Source organism: Dinoponera quadriceps, unplaced genomic scaffold (assembly GCF_001313825.1).
Source record: "Dinoponera quadriceps isolate SergipeBrazil2010 unplaced genomic scaffold, ASM131382v1 scaffold566, whole genome shotgun sequence".
NCBI classification, from domain to species: Eukaryota; Metazoa; Arthropoda; class Insecta; order Hymenoptera; family Formicidae; genus Dinoponera; species Dinoponera quadriceps.
Window position 1 is genome coordinate 2468569 of NW_014555972.1, and position 16295 is coordinate 2484863.

Here is a 16295-nt window from a genome sequence, read left to right on the forward strand (position 1 = left end):
GGGTCTAACGTCTATTTTAATGCATCTTGCCATATGTAGTCGTATAGTACAAATTTTTATTATAAATGTGGCCGGATGCAGAGGAATCGTATTAATTCTGAGATGACTGATGTTGTAACATCCGATAATACTACCTAATAATTGATGCAACCCTCGCAAATGCCCTGGATACGATAACGATAGAATGTATGAGTGGAACCTGTTAACAACCTCTAATATTTTGGTGGCTTCGGCTACCTGCCAAGGCGCACCTCCTCGTACGATTTTCGCGAACTCGCTTCGTGTAACATATCATATCTAAATTTTCAAACGTTAGGATTCCTAACTTACGACTATATATATATATATATATATATATGTATACATATCGTATATATATATGTATACATATCGTATATATATATGTATACATATATATATATATCCGTTCAACGTGGATTTCTACGAATAAAGGACGGGTTCTGCTATAAAAACTATTTAAATATAGGTACAAATATGAAAAACGCTGAGTAAGCTCATAACGTATATACCTAACGTATATACCCATAAAAGAAATCAAAATCAAAATTCCCCTAAGACTTGTCGAATTCCTCCGTTGGCTTCGAGGTCGATGCCTGATGCTAGTAATCCCTGCTCGTCGGCGACGTTAACTTGCCGCTGAGATTCTGCGAGTTAGACGGCGACTTCGAGCCTGGAATTTTAACGGTAAAAGGTCGAAGGTAAAAGTGCCGTTCTTTTACCAAATTCGACGAGAGAAGGAATAAATGTCTCATATCCTCGGGCAACTTTTTCTCTATAGAGAGCTGTTTTGTCTCTATTATCGAAAATCAAGGTAACTTTCTCTGTCTCAAGCTTAAAGTAATTTGTTCGTGGCAATGCTGATAGAAAGATAATGGTTAATACAACATAGAAGAAGCTCGACAGATCTGTATTGAATGTTTGTAAACATAGTTTATAATTATATAATAATATATAACTTGGACATTACAGCAAGAAAATATCAATTCAATTTATTTAAACGTTTAGAAATTCTTAAGGAAATAATCTAGAGGGACAGCCGGAGTCTTAAAGTATTGCATTGAAACTCACAGCTCTTTCCAATTTTGCTCCGTGGATTATTTATACACGGATGTTCCCCCATAAGATGCTCCCTCCACTTGTTTTGATTGACTAAAGCTGAACAAAGGGGACAGCGTTCGTATCCTTCTATAGGCTCTGAAAAAAGAATCAGGATTTTTATATTTGCCGCGTGACTCGAATCGGCGCAACGATCGTATCGTAAATCCCCAGACAGCGCAATGTTCGAAACCGAGACGTAAGATGTTTTTTCACGTCTTAAAAATGACTTCGGGACACCTTATGTTATCTTAAAGACAACTTAACGATGTCGAAAAGATGTCCTATCTTCCGATTTTGGACATTTCACCGGGTCGTCACAGTGGTAAAGCAATACGTTCACATACTTGTGCACTTCTTGTCCTGTCTGTGGCTCTCGAATGCGCTCTCGTGCATCGCCTGCTTGCACGTCTCGCACTTCACGTAATTACTCCTCATATCGCACTCGTCTGCAAAGAGGAGGGCCAGTCAAATCGAATAGATACACTATTTTCACGAGCCGCGCGCAAAGTAAAGTCATCGGATCTATCTATCTCTGATTCTCTCTTGCGATTCACAATTTTCCCCGTGTTACTCACTCAACAAATGTAGATTCAGATAGGATATCTCTACGACTTGTTTGCACGCTTCGCACTTTGTCAACATAGGACAAGTCCTCCAGTAATGTATGTTCAAGCCTTCTTCAGAGTACACTTGACCCTTCGACAGGCAAAATATGCACATTCTAAGAAACGGGACACAGGCGTCATGAAAATGTTACGTCCTTCGCGATTGGCTGCGATCTCAAGATCCTGTATGCATACTTACTTATCCCCCTTATGATCAGCGCTGTTCTCGGACGGAGAGGTGATGCTCGTTGAACTCCCGGTGCTCACCACCGGGCTCGATCTCGACGGCGATTTCGTTAAACTAGTTACGTTGTTTTCCGTTGATTTAGTTCGCGTTGGCGTTGTCGTTGCTTTTTGGGCGGACTCGGCCTCCTTCTTCCTCTGCAATCAATCCGCAAACGCGTCTCGCAATTCGGCTCGGCTTTCCTCGATCTCAGGTACCTCCCCCCCCTCCCCCCCTGATATCATACCTGCAAGTCGATCAGATCGAACTCGTGGAAGAGCTGACGGTACAAGAGATTCCGTCGGGTAATGTCGTCGTCAGGCGGCAATTGCTTTCGCACCAGCCTGGGATTGACTTTATACACCAACACGAGAATCCTCTCGGACACCTTCCGCACCGCCTCGGCCGGATGGTGCAGCCCGGAAGAACCTAATTCGGATAAGGTCCGACAGGTCAGCCCGCTACAACAGTTACAATACCTTATCAGAGTAATTGCGTTTTAATAATACAGGCTCGATCTTGAGGAGGGACCTCTGCGAATCGGCCGCAGTTGGACCGATAAGTCGGAAGGACTGCGCTACGACGGCAGAGGCCCGCGATTCCTCAAAATTCGTCCGGTAGTCCTTGTAGCGCGCGGACTCGAGTGCCCTGAGGATATCGTTTCAGAATCACCTTTGCTTCTCGGTGGAGATGCCGTGGCTCAGAATCAGCTGCTCCACCATCTCCAGCCTGCTCAGCGCCAGCCTCTGATGCGTGCTACTGTTCACCGGCCTGGTCAGGTGAACCGGTATTATGTGCAGCTCGCGGACGCACTTGCAATCGGCCATGCTGAGAATCGTGTGCACCGCCATGTTGTGTATCCTCGGTGTGGTGTCGCCGGACTTCGTCAGGAGCTCCGGCAGCAACCGCTCGACGCTCCTAGCAATCTCCGTCGAGGATACTCTGAAACGAATCGCCGACGAAGTTCTCGATCAGGTTTCCCGAATGGACGTTAAACGCTAAGGTGATTTTTGGTAGTTCAATGAAGCAGCAGTAGCCGCAGAATGTGTCTAGAAGTCATTTTAAGGAAAAAAGTTCAGACACGGTAGGTCAATTAAACTCAGTTATCGAGACATAGTGTTAGTTTATATCGATCGTTTGTATTAGATGAAAGAAACTTTCTATGAAATGATCTTAATATCAACGTTGTATGTAAACGACGGTCGCAGTAACATAATAAAATCCTAGGAACTGCGACGTCCGACGGCGCTGGAAACACTTCTTGCTGGAAATGACGTTACGAATTAGCGCTTAGAGCAAAATGCCGAAGACCAGCCATTGCAGATCCCAGCTTCTCACCTGTCCGCCGCGAATTCTGCGAAGAAGATCCTGATGAGCTGCGCCGCCAGGCTGTACACGCTGAAGACTTTGTCCCTGAGAGCCCGGTGCAGCAGCAGGATCGCCGCCCTGGCTGTTTTATTCGGCGAGTGTTTCGATACTTCCGGGTCGAACGTCTTCAGCTCTTCCTTCAACTGCATCAGCCCCTCCTCCTTGTCCGTGAATTGTTTCGAGTAGAACTTCTCCACCTGCGCGTGAACACTCGTTATATCGCCTGTACACCTGAAGATTCGCAAGCGGCCACGATAAGTTTCGTTACCATGTCCATCCCGAAGACAGCGATGGGCAATGCGGCTTGTTTCTTCTCGCGGTCGTTCAGTTTCGAGGTAACTTTCGTCTCTGTGCTGTCCAAGTGGCACTCCCTGGTGAACTCGTTCGTGTGCGAGCTGAAAATGAAAGAGAAATCGATGAATCTCCACACCGTGATTTACCGCCTTGTCGCTAATGCAATGTCGTACTGTCTCAGAGCGGGGATGGTCCTCTCCTCGTAAGCCTCGTAGCTCGAGCGAAGTGCCGGACCAGCCGACTTGGTTTTCCGCCTGAGGGATCCCTTGTTGCAGTTACTCTGCCTCTCGAGGACACCATTCGTAGGGCTGTCGGTTACCTCTGAGAAACGGGGCAACAGGAAAATTTGGCGTTACGCGGGACCTGACATCGTTCTAAAAATTCGAGCGATCTAAATTACACCGAAAAGAGATCACGATTCTCTTAAAAAAAAGAGAGAAAAATTATCACTCATAAGGGTACACCGCGAAACCGAACTTTTCGATTTGGAAGAAACACTATTACACTAACTTGTGAGCATGTAAAGGAATGAATAACGGTACGCTTTATTCGTGTCTGACCGTCCTTTGAAGGTATGATTTTCGACCTCGAATTAACGTATATAATTTTTTGGGTAGTTGGTTCGTTTTATTCGATTTTTCTCCTAATTTAATTTTTATTTAATTTTTATTCGATTCTTTTAATTTTAGTTTTTTAAATTTAATTAAAATTAAACAAAGGATGTCCCATAGGATATCGTATACGAGCTTTACCAGGACTGTTGGGCTTCTGGTGTAACGGCGACACGGGCGGTTGATGTGCGGGGCCAGTGGGCGACAAGGCGCCGTCGCGATTAGGTGGGATGACCAGTCTCGGGGGAGACGTGATGTCGTCGGGAACCACCACCGCCGTGTTGGAGGTGCACGTCTCGGCTGACATCGGCTCTTTGTTCTGCACGGACGACAGGTTGTTCTTCTCCATGGGCTGCGTCATCGGGTAGAATTCGACAATCATTGTCGGAGAATCGCCGCCGGGAATGTCGCTTACTCACCCCGTGCACCTCGAGCAAGTTGTATATCTCCAACGACTGATAGACCTGCTGTCTGTACTGCTGGGCCTGGGCCTTCTTAGCCTTCGCCTTGTCATAATCCTCCAGTGCTATGGCGTACTTCTTCTCCAGCTCGTATTTGCCCAGGCGTTCGCCTGCTTTCCGCAGATTCTCCATCGCGACCTTCAGCTTTGAGGCGTACTCGAATCTCTCCTCTGTGAAAGATGGCAACGTCGTGTTCCCGTTCGACGACAACTTGCAACTCGTTCGGTTTAAGTGCGGTCGAATTCAAAATGCATTTGTAATTAACGCTCGAGATGCGAGCATCTTTTCTTTTTACATGGGAAAAACTCGGTTTTCGAATAACTGAATTTTCGTCTAGTCCCCAGACAAGGGAAAGTTCAGTCACACCAACGGAATTGTTTCTTTTATTCGTGTAGCGTTAAACATTTGATATGCCGATATATTATATGATATATGTAATATATAAAATAATGCAACGGTAATTACCTTCCACTGCCTGCAGCTTCTTCGCTTCCATTTGCCTTATAATTTTAGCCACTTCCCGGTCGACGTACATTTCGAATGCTAGGTCGTCGTAAGGCGAAGTATAGTGCGGATTATACGGGGCGTCCCCTTGTCCGGTCAATTCCTGGCCGTAAGGCTCGCCGAGTATATTAATAGCGATAAGGCCAACCTATACGATAAAAACACTCCGTAAACTGTAGAATATTTAAGAAAAAAATTCTGTTCTTATTCTCTGTTGACAATATTCTTTTTATCGACTCTGCACGGAAAACAAGAATTACTTTATATTATATGTTTTACTTTTATTTTATTTTTAAATATCTAGTAAGTAAAAAGCTCTGCTTTTTATTCTCCGTTGAAAGTCCTTCCTATTTTTATTCGATCGAATCTATCCTCCGTTTCACGCTTGATTTTATTTTTACTTTGTTTTGAAATATTTCATAAACATTTTAATCACTTGCCGGGGCTCGCGTACCTGACAATAAATGTTGTGCGCGTTACTGTGCGGCTTATGTAGTCTAAGCTTCAGCGACACCGCTTCTGTCTCCGGAAGAGCCACGCTTTTCAGCTCTCTGCTCTTGTAAAGGGTAGAGGCGTTATCGGACAGCGTGATGTAGCCCAGGTAACTGAAGTCCGTCGAAGCGGATGCATTTTCCTCCCTCGATGTCCAGATCTCCAGTTTCTCGGCTGCAATGAAAACGAATTATGTTGCGTTTTCACGCCTCTCGCGAAAATGACGATGTTAATTTTCATCGGCGGATTCATATCCGGCTTTACAATCCCGTGTAGAAAACCGACATAATTCTTCCGCCGCCCGTTACGGTTTCATTTCCGCCGGTGCAATCAGAAGAAACGAACGAGAGAGAGAGAGAGAGAGAAAGAGAGAGGCGGAGGCGATGTAGCCCCGGGAAATCGGAGTAGGCTCGTTGATTCGATTTTCATTGTCGGTAAATTGCCTTTTAGCGGGAATGACATTTTAACGCTCAATGGTGGGGCTTTAATCGCGTCGGGAGAAAACTGTTGTTTGCGTTTAATATTTTTATCTCTAAAGTTACGTAACTTGTTAGAATTCTATAAGCGATTTAAGATATTTTTAGAAAAGAATACTTTCGCACATATAACGTTAGCAAAATATTCCTTTCTTTTTCAGCGTACAATGTTTTATCTCTGCTTTTTATATGTATTTACAAATAATCGCCAGTTTAATGTTTACAATCGTTTATTGTTTTATTAAAGAAGGAAAATGAAGGGAAGATTAACGGGCTTTTAAGAGCCAAAGCACGGATTTTCTAGTGCTACTAAATATTAATATATCTTTGCCAAAGGATAATTGATAATACAAGGTACTTTGACCTTTTATAAAGTATTTATTAAATATCGTACAATTTGCTTTCAATGTTTATAACGAACTACATAAAGTATGGTAACATTTTTTTGCGACACCCTGTATTGATATTCAATAGCACTAAAAAAATCGTGTTTCGGCTCTGAAAAGTCCATTATTTTTTTTCCTTTAATTAAACCGAATTAAAAACCGGTTCATATAAAAACAAAAAATAGATTTAATTGTAGCGCGAATAACGGCTAAATTGTAAAAGTACGGACTTACGAATGAGATACTGGTGAGCCAGGACCTGTATCCTTGTAAGTTTCGTGGGTCCATGAAGACGTAGGATAAGTTCCTGAGGATACGTGCAGTTTCTCGCGCTTTGCCAACCCCTCACGGTCGGCCCGTGAACGTTAAGCTCTAACGACGAGTGCCTGTCTTCCTCGCCTTTGGAATAAATTAGATATCAGAGTCCAATTAATCGGGCTCTCAATCCTTCTACTATCGAAGTAACAACCGCTATGCTTCTTCTAATACAAATTCAAACACTTTCCGTGGTACCGTGGTGAAACAATTTTTTCCTCTCAATAAGACGCGTTTCGCACGTTACTCGCGACGTATTAACATCGACAATAGAAATTACTGTTTTGATATATATTTTTTTTATTTTCGACACTGCTTCAAATCAAACTTGAAAATTTCCCTCGCTAATTTGATTATTTTCCTCGCTGCTGAGAAGATCAGTTACCTGTAAGTCAATTAAGATTAATAATCGCGTCACACGGTGATATATGAAATATATATGTAGGTTTGCGAGCTAGGCATCCGGCTAGGCTGAATGTCGATCGAACACGTTCGAGGAGGTTCTTACTGTACGCTATTTAATTATTAACACACCGAGTTGTGCGTGGGATGTTACATATTCCTACGTAATTTCACTCGGACATGTTTTTTTTTTTCGAGTTTCCTTTCCTCCACCGTAACTGCCAATTTTCTCGCCCGGGCTTTTCAACATTCACGACTGGCGTTACTTCCGCTTACAAGAAAATCTCGACGCCCCCGATGCTATCGTTCGCTCTTTAGACTTTCAAAATACATCTTACGGTGGAAGTGGCGCAATGTCGGCCGCTGTCACGCGATACCGCAATTTTGTGCGCGACTTACGACCGCACCACGTCGCCGTGCGGTCGCGGGGGGGTGCATCATCGAGCCGTGCCAGCCGGCGTTCGCGAGTATACGACAATTTCCGATGCGTTTCTCGCAAAGACAATTTCGCGATGCAGCGCAAATCCGATTACTCGCGCCGATCAGAGCGCGGGGGGCACGTGCTGGGGGTAACACGCCCCGTGGAAAATCGTCGGGAATTGTCGCTGGTCTTGGTCATGGAAAATCAATGTATCAGAATGCCCCGACGAGAGGGAGGGAGAGAGAGAGAGAGAGGCGCGACTTCAAACCGCGACGGTCCCGGCGGAAATTCCCGGCGAAAGTCGTCGCGAATATCGTCGAAATAATTGAAGCGCTGAGAATCGTACGGGCCTGAGGCGGCAGAGGGTGAATTTCCGAGGCGCGCCGAGGAGGGAGGGAGGCGAAGAGAAATTCCGCACAATTTTACTCGTTCACAGGCTCTTTCCAGGCAAATATATTAATTACGCCGATTACTAATCCCCCTCTCGCGCGAGAACACAAATCATAAATTATTCGCACCGCTCCTCACGTTGTAACGCGTCCGATATATCGCGCGTTGTATCAGGTCGACGGAACTGTGCGCTCCGGAAAGCGTTCGTCGATATTTCCCGTTCGCTTGATTCCTTTTTTTTTTATCGTTCCAAATGTCGGTCCGTACGGATTCTCAGCTCTTTTCCGCCCGAGGCGGCTGAGGTTAATCCGCGCTTTGCGTTACGATCGCCGAGCCCGGCGCGGCCTTACTCGTGGCGTAGACGACGTTGAATCCGACCTTCCTGGGCATGCTGAAGCTTGCTGGTCGTCGTCGTCGTCGGCGAAGCGAGCGACGAGTCGAGCGGCCGAGATGGTTACACTGTGAAGCGTACGAGCGAACGAACGAACGGGGAGAGGAACGGAGGGACACGTCAAAATCTAAAAGGCACAGCCATCTGCAAGCTCGATAAAGGGGGAGCTTGCAAGTTTCACCCCGGCGCGCATGCCAGCCCACACTTGCACGTCCGGCCGCGGCGAAGCTTGCGACAGAACTGCCTTCCCACCGCAACCACCGTCTCTACGCCGCTCGCTGCTGCTGTCGAGGAGGCTCGGAGGATTTTCCGGCGAAAAGGCATGCGTAAATTCGCGAGTGCACGCATACATTTAAAGGGACGCTGTAATGACACTGACGTCGAACGGTCTCCCTATAGTCGTACTCGGGGAAAAAGGGTGAATTAGTCGAAGGGAATTCAGCAGGGATTCATTCCTCTCGCGTGACGCGAAGGATCAAAGCGCGGTTCCACGACGACGGAAGTGCTTTCCGCGCTTTCTTATTTTCTCATCGATTTACTTTCACTCTGGCAAGAAGCGGTCGAACATAAAAAATTAATTCTTCCTCCGGCCGTGCCTGAAAACCTCCTTTCTTTCAGGTCGTTCAATTAAAATTAACGAATAAATTTCCCTTTTGCTTTATTTTAATCTATTTTTTTGAACATTTCAGTCGCAAAGAACAATTATGAGCGGGGACTGCGCCGAGAGATTTTAATTCTTCAATAAAAGTAGTCTCTCCTTTTCAGCGATCAAGCGCGGTGTAGATCAACCGAGGAAGTCGAGATGTCATGTGCGAAACGCCGGGAAATTGTCTTTATAATAGACACGTCGCGTCGTAAAGTTTGCTCCTCGAGTTAATACCCACACGTTCCGGTCGACACGGTCTGCTCGCGTCTTGCATTCTACCTGCGTCGAAATATAGACCGTAATTTCGTAATGGATCAATAAACGGAGGCTGCGTGACGTCAGAGGGTGCGGCGAGGGTGGACAAGCCCGCGCAAGAATCGTTATATATGCGCGCACCTTTTCATCGTTCGCAGCCACGTGTGGGCGCACGTGCATCGCGTTATAAAGCGACTCGGCTTGTCCTCGAACAAGGATATTCGCCCTCTAAAAGCGCAACGCGTGAGAATATTCACGCGACAGAAATATCTGATGTGACGCGACCTGCTCTCGCGAACATTCAAACCAACCGATTTGACATGCACGTCGGTGCAACGACTGTAACATCTATACGCTCCATGTTATAGTCTGCCGGATTTCAGCCTGATATTCCGAAAGTACGGGAAAATAAAATTTCGTCCAGTTACACCGATAATTATTCGAGTTAAACGTAATGCCTTATCGATTTATTTATGTAAACGTATGTAGCATCTCATATACATATATATATATATACACATACAAAATTATTCTCTAACATGTAATCATGTATAGTAATTTGCTGACCGATACAAAATCTGAAATATATTTCTATGTCAAAAGACTTGACAAGGACATACGGAGGAAATGGGACTGTTATTATCACAATAGAATGTTCGGTTTACGTAGTGGCAAAGAGATACAGGAGACCCTGCGCGAACTGAAACACTTCCGATCCACCCAGCTTGGACTGGCCGTAGACTCTGTCGACAAATGTGATCGGCACCTCTCCTATCGTGTAATTCCACTGCCTAGCTCTGACGATAATCTCCATTTGAAACACATATCCTTTCGAGACACAAGACGTTATCAGCTTTTTCAACACATCTTTCTTGTAAAGCCTGAAACCGTGGAGTCGAGGAATACATTAGGATGCCGAGTATTGTATGACGATGAATTTAGAGAAAGGGTCTACCACCTAAAGCTGCCAGTTAGATCACTCACGCCAGGCCTCAGCAGGAGCTGAGTCAGGAAATTTGCACCTCTGCTTATCAGCTTTCTCTTGAAATCCCAGCCGTAGACACCGCCGCCTTGCGCATACCTTGTGCCACTGACTAAATCCAGGTCGAGATATCGCTGTAGCTCGACCATTTTTGGAATGAATTTGGGCTGCAAGGTAAAAGCTATTTTTTACAGGAACACCTATCGCTGTTGTATGTACGCAAGTTATCTGTCAATATTATATGTACATGATGAGACATGTCGGCATCCATGATGACGATGAAATTGCCAGTTGCAAATTCAATTCCGTGCATATATGCGGTTCCTAGCCCAAGCTTCTTTTCTCTGGGCTTCAGGATTATTTTGTCCTCGCCGTATAAGCGTTGCAGCTGCTTAGCCATGTCCAGAGTACCATCTGGAGAACCATCGTCTATCACGATGATTTCATAGGAGAGTTTACTGTAATATCGCAGATGTTTGTTTAACAATATCCCTTTTCGGATGTGTGGCTTAAATTTATTTATTTCTCCTTCCTCTTTCTTTGAATCGTTAATCATACGTTTCCTGATTCGAGGTTATGAGGGGCCGTTCTGTTACCTTTCTTCCATATATTTGACAATAAGCCATATTATTATTGGCAAATTCTCGACTTCGTTGTAAGTCGGAAGCAGAATCGAATATTTGTCATCCTGAAATAGTTCCTGCACGTCTTTATTCACTTGATCTTTATTTACCATTTTGACATCTGTTTACAAGAGACCTGTAAAGTATCACACCGACAAGCCACGAGGTTTTTGACTCGACAGTTGGTAAGACTGAACTGTCATACCGTAAGTTGCGTTCAGAAAATACAACAGTTGTACAAACTGTTGAGTAATTCGTCAACATAATTGGTTCAAATTTAGAGATCTAACAGTAATCATCGATCGCTTACTGATCGCTTGTGTTTTCTTGGATTAACATAGCCTTTGCTTACACGGCTATGTTAATCCAGTTTAATAACAACGGTAGTTAGTGAGATCTTGCGTTTAATTGGAGTATATTTTCAGGTCTGAAAGAATGTACCAATCGGATGCAAGTTCATTAACTACAATTGTTACTAAACCGGATTAACGTTGCCGTGTAAACGTAGTTATAAGCCGAGTGTACGATAGGTGTAGTAAACCTAAAGCGGAAAGCACACACTTCGGCATAGCGCATAAGGCATGACGCACAAGAAGGCGAGCCAATCAGGATTCTTCATTTCCATCATGAAGATACAAACATAGAACTCTGATTGGCTTGTTATCTTAAGCGTCAAAATACACGTAAGGATTTTGTGTCCCTTGTATTCTCTCTCGCTCGCGTGGTTTATACTGCAACCGGAGGTTCAGCCGCGTAAGAGAGTGCGGCTGACCAGGAGAAGAGGGAGACCACCCAAGGAACCAAAACAAAACCAAGAACACTTTTAAGTGGCATCGCGGACCCAGGCTGATACAAAAGCGAGGCGCGACTGCGATTGGCCGGGGCCGACAGCGAATCAGGAAGGATCGCGAGAAAGAGATAACGTTTGAAATTGAGAAAGAAGCAAGGCAGGCGGTTGCGAGCAGACGCTGGAGGCGAGAAGACGTTAAGCCAAGGAAGCCGAGAACCGCGCAGAGAGAAAAGAGACGAAGGATCTTCAAGGAGCTGCGGCACAAGGGAAAAGCCTGTGAGGACGCTCCGGTATCAGCCCAGAAGCAGAGGCCTGGGAGACGAAGGGAAACGATCGGTCGCTCTGGCGATGGTAAGTTGTATATAAATTTGCCACAGTTCTCCCCCGTAATTTTCTTTCGTCCGAGACCCTTCGTCAAGAAAATAAAGCGTCCGGTGCGTAAATTAATGCGGATCGCGACGTCAGAAGCGCGTCACGCGACGTGAATCAGAGAATTTCATTCGGAAGGAAATAAGCCCGTCGCCGGCGGGATCAAAGGGTATCCCGGCACGATAAACGACGCATACTGTCGTCTCGCCGCGCGCGTCCGATCGAGTTTCGACTTGTTTACAACGAGAGCCCTGCGTCGCAATAGGGCAAGATAAAGAAGCCGCGGGCAAAATTGCGTCGCGACATTTTTTTTTATTGACGTACCGGTTCGCGGAAATAATTCCATCTTCCATATGCGTTCTTTCTACGAGATAGATTCGTATAGTATTCGTTCAGGAGTTTATCTCATTATTGTTAGTTGCGTTGTATCATAAGTATTACTTGTATATATATATTCGTTTCGTAGTTTCTAAGCGCGTTAATCAGATTCAAGCCTTTCATGATATTTTCGTTTGTCTTGCGTTATTCTTTTAGAGTATTTGTAATCCATATTTCTATTTGTTGACCTCATTATCATTTACCGCGCTGGTGTTTTTTAGTTTTAATAAATAGAGTTTAGTTAATCGCTTCGAAGAATACGTGCTTCATTTTCGTGCCTTCCCTCCTTCATACTGTGTGTCCGAGGCGGGCGTTCTGCGACTCTAGGCATCTCTTCGGTGACGACAGCCCTGCTGAGGAGGGAAATCCCTCCACGACACACATTACTAGACGGCACATCTGGGGAGACTTGGCCGGTCCAGCTTCCTAGGCCTAGAGTTTGGGCGAGTCTCTAAAAACGCCCTGGCGACCGTGTAAGGGCAGCGGGATCCGTGGAGAAGATAATCTTCAGAGGTCGGTGTGGTTCGGACGGCTTAACATCGACTTCATTTACTAGTTCAGTGACACTCGGTTACAATACGCATGTCTATAGTATGACATGCACATAAACCACGCGAGCGAGAAAGAACGCAAGGGACACGAAACAGAGTGCATCTTTTTCTACGTGCTCCATTCCTTACACTCGGTCTTCCTTTTGTCTACGGTCTAATGGCGCTTCAAAGCATTTGCAATGTAAAATGGGTTCTATTCAATAATTTTGGCCGTTCGTAGCAACATCACTGATATTCAATCCCGCCATCTTCAAATGATTTAAAATCATATCTTGCGATAAATATCATGTTTTATGTTTATATTTTATGTAATTCTTTCAGAAAAATCTCAATTACTTGGTCGTGATATTAAAATTATAAGAAAATTATAAGCTAAATAACTTTGTCGAAATCCAAATGTATAAGCGATTTCAAGTAAAAGCTGAAATTAATGTGTAATAAAATTATTTAAATAATTTCAGTGATAATATTTCAGAAATAACATAAAAATATAAGATGTACGCATTCTTACGGGTCACATTAAATTTAAATGCAATGAAATAATTCACACATTTTTTATCCTTTATCAACCGTCAAAGCTAGAAATATCAGTTAAATGTAACTAATTAAATTATTACTGCAACAAACACGAACTATATTAGTTCATTGGTAATTTATAAGATTGATATTTGAGACGTTCTTATAAAACTCTCCTTAATTATCGACCTTTATTACGTAAATATGCTGTGTTAATTTAAAAATACATTACAATACAAATCTTATGATTTTTAATTCTTATTGTTACGTTATTTTCATAGTATTACGCAGTTATATTGTAACATAATTGGCTTCTCCGCCAGGCGTAATTATCAGCTTTGTGTAATCATCCGTAATCGTTTATCGGCGCAACGTGAGTCAGAGCATTTCGCAGATATCCACAAGGATGCGTACACGCTCGCACATACATTTACACACGAATATACATATTTCATATATATTTGGTCCATTGGCCGTTTCCGCCGCGTGCGACAAAGGTCGACCAACCGGCAGTGTCGGTTCATCAGTTTTCAGCACCCTGATCGAAATACGTGTTAGACGCGACAATTTGCTGCAATTTAATTAAAAGAGTTCGCACATACGATTAATTGATAATCCCTGATTAACCTTAATCCTCGATTGATCCTAGTTTCAAATTGAAGAGAAAGAAGAAAATCGAAACATAAGTTATTAATTGTCTCTCCCATCATTTTCCCTTTGTTACTCTATTCCGCCGCGTTGTCGAGGAACTTTTTATTTTACGTTTCTCGAAGGGGGAAAAAGATGCGAGTTATTAATGATTTCTTTCACCGTTCCCTCTACTGCTCCGTCCTTCCAGGATTTTCGTCCATAAAATTACATGTTACATCCATTATATTCTCCTGCTCTGACATATACTTTTGTATATGTAGTCCTATAATACAAGTGAACATCGCGTGCACTGCTGGGTACGCAAAATGAGCGGATTCTTTTGAAAAGAAGCGACCACACGTTGTCGTTCGAAAGGTCCACCCTTGTTTCAATTTCGCCTCTGGCACAGGGTTAAACCTTCCAGTCGGCCCTGCCGTAGAAGCAGCCCCCACCCTGTGGAGTAGCGTGAGCGTTCACACTGCTCACGCCGACAATCCCCACCGCCACCTCCACCGCCTCCGACCTCGAGATTGCCGAGGAGCAGCCGCTGCTCCGAAGCAAACGACGCCGCACTCTACGGTCGGTCGTTCACGGACCCGGAGTGCTCGTTTAATCGCTCCGATCGGTGTGGTCGGCGTGCATCTGTGCGTCCCTGCAAATCCACGACAGTGTCGTTGGTACGTAAAGATCGGCGCGCGCGAGCACCGGCTGAGAGCGCCGATCTCGAGGAAGCCGAGAGATCGTCCGCGAAGACGAGCAGAGATCGGCCGATTTTGCGAAATCTCGCTCGTGGGTGTGCGTGTGTGTGCATCTGCGTGTATGTGCGCGTGCGTATGTGTGTGTGTGTGTGTGCGCGTGGAATGGCAGCAGTGATCGTGCTCTGTGTGCGCGCTGTCGTGTGCCGATCTATGAGCGATCCTTCGAATCGGCCTTTAACAGCGAGAGCCAGGAGAAGAATTCGGCAAGACGCGATCGCTGATGGTCGCTGGACCTCGATGGAAGCCACGGAGATAATCGTTGATAATCGTCATGGAACAAATGTCACTTTGTTCATTCGACAAAAAAAAAGGAGAAAGAGAGAGAGAGAGGGAGAGAGAAAGTTGCAATTCGTTAATAATAGGAGACGGCCGCTCCGTGCGCATCTCCGTGCCGATCGTTCTCTCAGACTCAAGACCCAGTCTAGGTATTGGAGAGGAGTCTGCACGGAATTCCCTTCTTGCCTCCGCTCCTCCGCTTCTCTCATACGGTCGTGAGATTTCGCGTTTTTCTGCCGAGACTGCGAGACGGGATTTCCTCGGCGTGGGGACTCTTTTCTCCTGCGTCGGCCGCGAGGGGGGTGAACGGCTGATCATCTTCCCTGCGCGAGAAGGATCAGCCGTTCACCCCTGTGCGACTCCTCGTCTTCTCACGAGGACTCCGGGTGGGTCGTCTCTCATAATTTCTTTTTAACGATGACGCGCTCCTACATACATCGCGTCGCTCGCACCCGGTTTCCGCGACTCGGTCTCTCGTTTTGCTTTCAATCGAAATTTCAATTTACACGATGCAACGAGTGACACGGCACGACACGATGACGTAGGTGCTGGCGTCATGTTCCGATTTTGCAGCGCGATCAATCGGCTTCCGCGCGCGAGGGACAACGGCTGCCGACGGCGGGCGGTTGTATATTTTCCTGTTGCCCGGCGGCTGCTTCCCGGGGGGCGTGAGGGGCCTCCGTGTGGATTTAACCGGGGGGTCCACGGGCACCATCGCGGCCGCCTGGCTAGCTCCGGATGGTAGCATGGCGCACACCGTCGCGCGAGGGGTAGATAGAACCGCTCCGCACCCTGCGATCAATAAACTCGCCCCGAGAGGGAGCAGCCCCGTGACGAGCCGTTCAACTCCGCCACATTTTGTCCCTCCTCGCCCCCTCTCCCCCCTTGCCTCTTCATCCCCTCCCAAGCATGAGTGCCCCTCCCGCGCCCTCCAGCCGGTCTCTTCCGCCGTTCTCCAACCGTAACCCTCGCTATCAACGATTCAGCACGTGCTCTTCCACCCCGTTCCGCAGGGAGAGATAGCGCGTTCGCGCTCTGCGCGGATTATCGCGAACCAGCAGCT

At 45.7% G+C, this 16295-nt stretch overlaps 3 protein-coding genes across 4 annotated transcripts in view; 1 reads left to right on the forward strand and 2 right to left on the reverse strand.

Annotated features, from left to right (window-relative positions):
- Positions 1-36: 36 nt before the first annotated feature.
- On the reverse strand, positions 37-8684 carry LOC106746385 (centrosomal protein of 104 kDa). 2 transcript variants are annotated; one of them, XM_014622955.1, is made up of 16 exons: positions 8418-8684; positions 6774-6938; positions 5640-5851; positions 5147-5333; positions 4640-4851; positions 4362-4572; positions 3783-3930; positions 3584-3710; positions 3286-3512; positions 2620-2889; positions 2195-2408; positions 1924-2105; positions 1695-1840; positions 1464-1565; positions 1090-1215; positions 37-691 (listed from the first exon to the last, which is right to left on the reverse strand). In XM_014622955.1, the coding sequence occupies exons 1-16, from the start codon at positions 8455-8457 to the stop codon at positions 621-623; spliced, it is 2640 nt and encodes an 879-aa protein (XP_014478441.1). In that variant the 5' UTR covers positions 8458-8684; the 3' UTR covers positions 37-620. The 2 variants fall into 2 exon arrangements, with proteins under 2 accessions (XP_014478441.1, XP_014478442.1); XM_014622956.1 differs by lacking the exons at positions 37-691; positions 1090-1215; positions 1464-1565 and having other exon boundaries at positions 1701-1815.
- A 1120-nt stretch (positions 8685-9804) lies between these two features.
- On the reverse strand, positions 9805-11138 carry LOC106746213 (probable dolichol-phosphate mannosyltransferase). Its single transcript, XM_014622524.1, has 4 exons — positions 10938-11138; positions 10589-10799; positions 10318-10508; positions 9805-10240 (listed from the first exon to the last, which is right to left on the reverse strand). Exons 1-4 carry the CDS (start codon positions 11075-11077, stop codon positions 10021-10023), a joined length of 762 nt encoding a protein of 253 aa, XP_014478010.1. The 5' UTR covers positions 11078-11138; the 3' UTR covers positions 9805-10020.
- A 3647-nt stretch (positions 11139-14785) lies between these two features.
- LOC106746302 (Down syndrome cell adhesion molecule-like protein Dscam2) overlaps positions 14786-16295 on the forward strand; it is an 85688-nt gene continuing 84178 nt past the window's right edge. The window contains exon 1 of the mRNA XM_014622760.1: positions 14786-14875. The gene's annotated coding sequence lies outside the window, so the exon portion shown is untranslated. The remainder of the gene's footprint in view (positions 14876-16295) is intronic.

Excerpts from the sequence above, each read along its gene's own strand:
- LOC106746385 (XM_014622955.1), bottom strand. The coding sequence starts at position 8,457 with ATGCCCAGGAAGGTCGGATTCAACGTCGTCTACGCCACGA. Across the intron at positions 5,852-6,773 it reads GGCTCACCAGTATCTCATTC|CCGAGAAACTGGAGATCTGG; the intron begins GTAAGTCCGTAC and ends TTTTCATTGCAG. Across the intron at positions 5,334-5,639 it reads CGCACAACATTTATTGTCAG|GTTGGCCTTATCGCTATTAA; the intron begins GTACGCGAGCCC and ends TTTATCGTATAG.
- LOC106746213 (XM_014622524.1), bottom strand. The coding sequence starts at position 11,077 with ATGGTAAATAAAGATCAAGTGAATAAAGACGTGCAGGAACTATTTCAG. Across the intron at positions 10,800-10,937 it reads GTCAAATATATGGAAGAAAG|TAAACTCTCCTATGAAATCA; the intron begins GTAACAGAACGG and ends GCGATATTACAG. Across the intron at positions 10,241-10,317 it reads GATCTAACTGGCAGCTTTAG|GCTTTACAAGAAAGATGTGT; the intron begins GTGGTAGACCCT and ends CCACGGTTTCAG.